Source organism: Penaeus vannamei, chromosome 1 (genome assembly GCF_042767895.1).
Source record: "Penaeus vannamei isolate JL-2024 chromosome 1, ASM4276789v1, whole genome shotgun sequence".
In the NCBI taxonomy this organism is placed as follows: domain Eukaryota; kingdom Metazoa; phylum Arthropoda; class Malacostraca; order Decapoda; family Penaeidae; genus Penaeus; species Penaeus vannamei.
This window is the reverse complement of record NC_091549.1, coordinates 20,572,766-20,580,265: the sequence shown is the minus strand read 5'-3', so window position 1 is coordinate 20,580,265 and position 7,500 is coordinate 20,572,766. Positions and strand designations below refer to the sequence as shown.

Below are 7,500 nucleotides of genomic sequence, written 5' to 3'. Positions count from 1 at the left end.
CTATATAAATTCTAGTGTTAAAGGTACTGAACTACGGTTTTACATTACTGATCTCTTTATCTCTCTGTTTCTCTATCTGTTTATCAATCTGTCTATCTTTCTATATATCTATCTTAAAACTCCACCTGCTTCTCTCTCTCTCTCTTTCTCTCTCTCTCTCTCTCTCTCTCTCTCTCTCTCTCTCTGTCTCTCTCTCTCTCTCTCTCTCCATCCATCCATCCTTCCCTCCTCTCCTCCCTCCTTTCTCAGCCGTCCTCTCCCTCCTTCCCTCTTTCCCTCCCTTTCTCCCTTCCTCCCTCCCTCTGCCCCCCCTCTCTCTCTCCCTTTTCCTCATTTGTTCTCCTTCCTTCATTACCCTCTCGAACAATACGACAAGGTCTTACCAAGGGAATGAGGGAAGGAACCCCATCTTCAGTATCCTCCCAGGTGTGAGTCACAGAGAACGTTCTCAGGTGTTTTGCTGGCCGAGGAGATCGTCATAAAACATCCCTCATTGAAATGCAGATCTCGAAAAATGAGAAGCTCGATCCCGCTATCAATCGACCACATGGAGAGGATCTGTCTTGAAAAATGAGGTTTAGGCGCCCCCCCCACCCCACCCCATCCCCGCCCCCCCAACTCCACCCTTCCCCCGTTTTACGTTGGAAATAAATCAGAACTGACGGCCTATGTCATTTTGAGGTTGTGAGTGCCAAGCAAAATCTGCAAAATGCATTTTTTTTTATCACATGCAAGCGAAATCTTTAGAATTGCAAAATGGTGAATTTAACGAGTGAATGTGTTTGTGTGTGTGTGAGTGTATGTGTGAGTGTGTGTGTGTGTGTGTGTGTGTGTGTGTGTGTGTGTGTGTGTGTGTGTGTGTGTGTGTGTGTGTGTGTGTGTGTGTGTGTGTGTGTGTGTGTGCGTGCGTGTGCGTGCGCGTGAGTGTGTTTGTCTTAATCTTACTGTGCATGTGTGTGCGTGCAAGCATAAGTGTGCATACTGACGTCGAGCGCCTCCTAAAACCTGCGCTATCTCCCTCCCGCAGCAGAGTGGAACGAGAAACGCGACGCAAAACTTCCCTCCCTCGCGGGTTCCGTGACGGCGCCGCCCTGGGATGTTATCTCCGCAAAAAGCCCGACGCCGCTTAAACCGCCGCTCATGAAGAAGTCCAACTCGCCTCCGAGGCAAGTTCGTGCAATGCTCTTGAGAGATCGTGTGTGAACAAGAGCGCAAAGATGCAAGTAATGGTACATAATGCGCGTTTTCTTGCATGCAGGTTTCCAAACTGCTTAAGTTCATTTCATAAATATTGTGTATTTTGTTGTTTTCTTTGTCTTTCAGATTTCCGTGCGTTCTATTACAGCGCTATTACGTGCTATGAATACTTTACCAACGCGTTGTCCGTGTCCCTCCTTCCAAGAAGCACGGAAGGAGCACAAAAAAAAAAAAAAAAAACGACAGTACGAAAGAAAGAATCGGGAAATGGTACACAAAGCCGACGGGGAATTGAAAGAGAGAAAGAAAAGGAAAAGGCTAAATACGGAACAAAGGATGGGTTATAAAAAGAAACCGGAAACTGAAATAAGAGCGCGGGTCCCCCACCACCTCATGACTGAAGACGTCCAAGGAAGAAGCGGTGGGTCTTGAATATTCATGAGAGAACACGGCGGAAGGGCATTAAATGAGGGGCAGGAAGAAGGGTTGGCTCGCCTGATATAACTCCGAGGTCTTTTAAAGTGGGAGAGTTGAAAAAAAAGATCCTTTGCACTGTTTAAATACGGTCGGGCCTGCGTATTCTCCTGCTTGATTTTAGTTTATAGTTTATAATCGATAGAAAGAGAGGTTGTGATTGCCTTTTTCGAAAATGAATATAAACACTGAAATTTCTTATCTGAGGTTGAGTCGACTACGACTACCTGAGAGATGGAAAAATAAAGAGAAAGAGAGAAAAAATACCCTGATATGAGACGCGCCAAGCATTAGAGCCGCTCTGGAAAAGGATCAGCTCTTAAAGTTTAATACTACTTGATACCGCTCTGAGGAGAATCACGAATGAACTAATCCCTTTTGTGAAGCTCCTTTTATCCCGCGTCAGTGAAAGGAAAGCTAAGTGATATCCAGCCGTCCTGTCTTTATTTTCTTTCCCAGTTCTCTCTTTCCACGAAATATTCTTGTTCTTTGACTGTCCTTTCTTTTATGTAATGTTTCGATGTTTTTCCTGTGACGAGAAGAGCTGTGACTCACCTGTTGTTGGGAGCGAGATGTGTGGTGACGCTTTTGGCCTCGGCGCTGCCGCAATTTGGTGGGGGGCATGAAAACAAATGAGATGTAAGTAATAATGGAAGGCTCCTTTTATTATTATTATTGTTGGTATTATTATTATTATTTTATTTATTTATCTATTTATGTTTGGGGGATCTTTTGTTTTGGGGTAAATAAGAAGGGGGAGTAAAATGTGAAATTGAAGAGTAAATGTATAAAATTTGGAATAAAAATTCTAAAATAAAAGAATAATTTTGAAGCAGAGCAAACAAGAAGTAGACCGAATTACTTTTTTGAAAGCTAGAACAAGAAAACGAAACAGAAATGCATTTTGAAAGCTAAACCACAGGAGCGGGACAGGAAAGCTTTCCGAGATCCAGAAAAAGAACTATCCATGAATGCATTTTGAAACCTGGAACGCAAGAAATATATTGTTTTTTTTTTCTCTCTTTCTCAAGATTCATACGAAGAGACAGGTACGTATGAGTTTTACATCAGTTGTATTTTTACATTCTCCATTACACAGGATTTATTCATGAACACAGCTATCGTAAACAAACATTAGACATTAAAACAATCTTAAAGGCGATCTTGCATACTAACCTCACGTAATCTCTTCTTATGAACATAACAAAAGAAAGGAAAAGAAAAAAGAACAGGGAGTCTTAAAATGTCAGATAACAAAACACAAAACAAGAGAAATAAAAAATGAATATGTCAGATAACAAAAGAAAAAATAAAGAAAAGGTAAAAAATAAAAAAAAATAGAAAGCAAGAAGTCTTAAAATGTCCGATAACAAAACACAACACAAAAGAAGCGAAAAATGAATATCAACATGCCAGATAACAAAAGAAAAAAAAAAGTAAAAAAAAAAAAGAAAAAACGTCTTAAAATGTCGGATAACAAAACACACACACACAAAATTATCAACATGTCCGATAGCAAAAGTAAAAAACGGATATTTTCTTGTCCGATAACAAAACACACACACAAAAAAAGATATTAACATGTCCGATATCTTTTTTTTAAATGTCTGTTATCTTGGATTATCAAGGTTTACAGGTCAGCAGTTTCCACTCAAGCTAAACCCCAAGGACGAGGTTTCTCTGGAGGCCACGGGCGTCTTGGGAACTTTGCGGTAAAAATATATTAAAAAAAAAAGAGTGTGAGTATGCATGTACGTATAGATGTATTTATGTATGTATGTATGTATATATGTATGTATGCAAGTACGTACGTATGTATGTATGTATGCATGTATGTATGTATGTATGCATATATGTATGTATGTATGTATGTATGTAGGTATACAGATGTATAGATGCACATAAACATACAGTTTTATGAATACAGTTGAAATTCACAAACCTTTGATTTGTTATTCTTTCTACAACACGAAAGAAGTATTGGCTCTTTGCTTTGTTATGCGAAGGGCAGTGTGAGGATGAAAGTGTTTTCCCTTTTCATTCTCTCTCTCTCTCTCTCTCTCTCTCTCTCTCTCTCTCTCTCTCTCTCTCTCTCTCTTTCTCTCTCTCTCTCCCTCTCTCTCTCTCTCTCTCTCTCTCTCTCTCTCTCTCTCTCTCTCTCTCTCTCTCTCTCTCTCTCTCTCTCTCTCTCTCTCTCTCTCTCTCTCTCTCTCTCTCTCTCTCTCTCTCTCTCTCTCTCTCTCCCTCTCTCTCTCTCTCTCTCTCTCTTTCTCTCTCTCTCTCTCTCTCTCTCTCTCTCTCTCTCTCTTCTCTTCCTTCCCTTTCTCTTCTCTCTCTCTATCTCTCTATCTCTCTATATCTCTATATGTTCATATTCTTATCCTTTCTCTCTTCTTTCTTCTTCTTCTTCTTCTTCTTCTTCTTTTCTACTTCTTCTTCTTCTTCTTCTTCTTCTTCTTCTTCTTCTTCTTCCTCTCGCTCTCTCTCTCTTCCTCTCTCTCTTCTCTCTCTCTCTATCTATCTATCTATTCATTCTAACCTAATTTGAGATAATTCCTTTGCGAGTTAGATTGGAAGCGAAGGGGAAGAGGGGAAAGAGAGAATGGGAGGAATGTGGAATATCTAATATAGGAGTAGATTATGAGCAGACATGATTAAGGTAGGGTCGAACGTGAATGCGTGTGTGTGTGTGTGTGTGTGTGAGAGAGAGAGAGAGAGAGAGAGAGAGAGAGAGAGAGACAGAGACAGAGACAGAGACAGAGACAGAGACAGAGACAGAGAGACAGAGACAGAGACAGAGACAGAGACAGAGACAGAGACAGAGACAGAGAGAGAGAGAGAGAGTATGTGTTTGTTTGGGTATGTGTGTGTCTGTGTGTGTCAGTGCGTGCGTGTGCTTAATACGTACGTCTTTGTGTGTACATGTTTCTGCATTACTTCATTAGTATTATTACCAATACCCAATCGCTGCGCGTTGTCCTCCCTCTCGATACATTCATTACCGCCCGAACCCGAAACAAACGACGCGCGCCTTGCGAACCTGTCTCCCAGAGGCGCCTTCGAGAACCTTCAGGAACCTTCAGGAACCTTCGAGAACCTTCGGGAACCTTTGAGAACCTTCGAGAACCTTCGGGAACCTTCAGGAACTTTATCGCACCTTCAGGAACCTTCGAGAACCTTCGGGAACCTTTGAGAACCTTCGAGAACCTTTGAGAACCTTCGAGAACCTTCAGGAACTTTATCGCACCTTCAGAAACCTTCAAGAACCTTCGAGAACCTTCTTGCACCTTCAGGACCCTTCGAGAACCTTCGAGAACCTTCAGGAACTTTATCGCACCTTCAGGAACCTTCAAGAACCTTTGAGAACCTTCTTGCACCTTCAGGACCCTTCGAGAACCTTCAGGAACTTTATCGCACCTTCAGGAACCTTCAAGAACCTTCGAGAACCTTCTTGCACCTTCAGGACCCTTCGAGAACCTTCGTGAACCTTCGTGAACCTCCAGGAATCCGGCACAATAAGCTAGGAACGCGGTTTCCACCCCTGGCGTCTCGATGGCTCCCGCGAGTTCATATTCATCATCATTAGTTTCTCATTATCTAAATTTTAATTAACGATAAGACGATGCCGGGGCTCTCGCAGGCGATATTAATTACATGAGGCGAGTGCTGTTGGTGTTCCTGGATAATTTCCCTGTGATACAATGGCTCGAAATCAATCTATCCTCTATGGTATGACATATGGGGCTGTGGCGTACGAACAACACGTATGATGGAAATGCCAATAACACCAGCTGGAATTACGACACCAGCTGGAGTTACGACACCAGCTGGAATTACGACGCCAGTTGGAATTACAACACCAGCTAGAATTACTACACCAGCTGGAGTTACGATACCAGCTGGAGTTACTACACCAGCTGGAATTACGACACCAGCTGGAATTACGACACCAGCTGGAATTACGAAACCAGCTGGAATTACGACACCAGCTGGAGTTACGACACCAGCTGGAGTTACGACACCAGCTGGAGTTACGACACCAGCTGGAATTACGACACCAGCTGGAGTTACGACACCAGCTGGAATTACGACACCAGCTGGAATTACGACACCAGCTGGAATTACGACACCAGCTGGAGTTACGATACCAGCTGGAGTTACGACACCAGCTGGAATTACGACACCAGCTGGAGTTACGACACCAGCTGGAATTACGACACCAGCTGGAGTTACGACACCAGCTGGAGTTACGACACCAGCCGGAAATTACGATACCAGCTGGAATTGCAGGCCAGCCCGGCTGGGTTACGACACCAGCTGGAGTTACGATACCAGCTGGAGTTACGATACCAGCTGGAATTACGACACCAGCTGGAGTTACGATACCAGCTGGAATTACGACACCAGCTGGAATTACGACACCAGTTGGAGTTACGACACCAGCTGGTGTTACGATACCAGCTGGAATTACACCAGCTGGAGTTACGATACCAGCTGGAATTACGAAACCAGCTGGAATTACGACACCAGCTGGGATTACGACACCAGCTGGAATTACGAAACCAGCTGGAATTACGACACCAGCTGGAGTTACGACACCAGCTGGAGTTACGACACCAGCTGGAGTTACGACACCAGCTGGAGTTACGACACCTGCTGGAATTACGACACCAGCTGGAGTTACGACACCAGCTGAAATTACGACACCAGCTGGAATTACGACACCAGCTGGAATTACGATACCAGCTGGAATTACGACACCAGCTGGAATTACGACACCAGCTGGAGTTACGACACCAGCTGGAATTACGACACCAGCTGGAATTACGACACCAGCTGGAATTACGACACCAGCTGGAATTACGACACCAGCTGGAGTTACGACACCAGCTGGAGTTACGACACCTGCTGGAATTACGACACCAGCTGAAATTACGACACCAGCTGAAATTACGACACCAGCTGAAATGACGACACCAGCTTGAATTACGACACCAGCTGGAGTTACGTAAGAAAATTTAGGATCGGAAGGCTAATAACAGGACGAAAACTAATGGTACCGGTTTTAAAAATATCTTCCCCTGATGTAAGGTCTTAATAACGCCATAGGAGATGTCTTAATTTGGTTTCGGATTCCTCTACGTAACGTTAATTTAGGGAAGGGAGAGAGAGAGAGAGAGAGAGAGAGAGAGAGAGAGAGAGAGAGAGAGAGAGAGAGAGAGAGAGAGAGAGAGAGAGAGAGAGAGAGACAGAGAGGGGGGGGGGGAGTGAGTGACGTGGAGAGAGAGAGAGAGAGAGAGAGAGAGAGAGAGAGAGAGAGAGAGAGAGGTGGGGTGGGGGGAGGAGGGAGAGTGACGGGGAGAGAGAGAGAGAGAGAGAGAGCAGAGACAGAGACAGAGAGAGAGAGAAAGAAAGAGAGAGAGGGGGGGTAGAAAGACAGAGAGGGGAGAGAGAGAAAGAGGGAAAGAGAAAGAGAAAGAGAGAGAGAGAGAGAACGAGAAAGAGAAAGAGAGAGAGAGGTGATATTAAACATCATAAATAACTACGCTGGTAATCAATTGGCTCCAATCAAAATACGATTCAAATTTCATCCTAAATTCATTCAAATATTCCTAAAGTCTATGCCAAATTTCAGAGCACGAACGGTGAAATACGGACAATAAATAACAAGCCATAGTTACTCTAACGGTTCGTGTGATAAACAGACTTTCCAAATAGACATAAATTTCAGTAAAATATCATCCATCCACATTGGGGGAGCGCACAAACGAACGCATTCAATATCGACTTTATATCAATGAGCCTCCCCTTCCACCCCCCCCCCCCCGC

At 43.8% G+C, this 7,500-nt stretch overlaps 2 protein-coding genes across 2 annotated transcripts in view; one reads left to right on the top strand and one right to left on the bottom strand.

The window, feature by feature from the left end:
• Positions 1-5,242, bottom strand: part of LOC113810088 (uncharacterized) — a 22,824-nt gene extending 17,582 nt beyond the window's left edge. Inside the window, exons 1-4 of the mRNA XM_070125441.1 lie at positions 5,211-5,242; positions 4,712-5,088; positions 2,738-2,789; positions 2,227-2,331 (exon numbers count right to left, since the gene is read on the bottom strand). Of these exons, the coding sequence (XP_069981542.1) occupies positions 2,227-2,331; positions 2,738-2,789; positions 4,712-5,088; positions 5,211-5,242 (566 nt within the window). The remainder of the gene's footprint in view (positions 1-2,226; positions 2,332-2,737; positions 2,790-4,711; positions 5,089-5,210) is intronic.
• Positions 5,243-5,293: 51 nt separating this feature from the next.
• LOC138862681 (trichohyalin-like) lies at positions 5,294-6,642 on the top strand. Its single transcript, XM_070125427.1, has 3 exons — positions 5,294-5,311; positions 5,463-5,975; positions 6,043-6,642. Exons 1-3 carry the CDS (start codon positions 5,294-5,296, stop codon positions 6,640-6,642), a joined length of 1,131 nt encoding a protein of 376 aa, XP_069981528.1.
• The last annotated feature ends 858 nt before the right edge of the window (positions 6,643-7,500 follow it).

What these genes read in the sequence shown, in the direction of transcription:
- LOC138862681 (XM_070125427.1), top strand. An exon ending in TTGCAGGCCAGCCCGGCTGG is followed by an intron (nt 5,976 to 6,042) that starts GTTACGACACCA and finishes TTACGACACCAG; the next exon opens with CTGGAGTTACGATACCAGCT.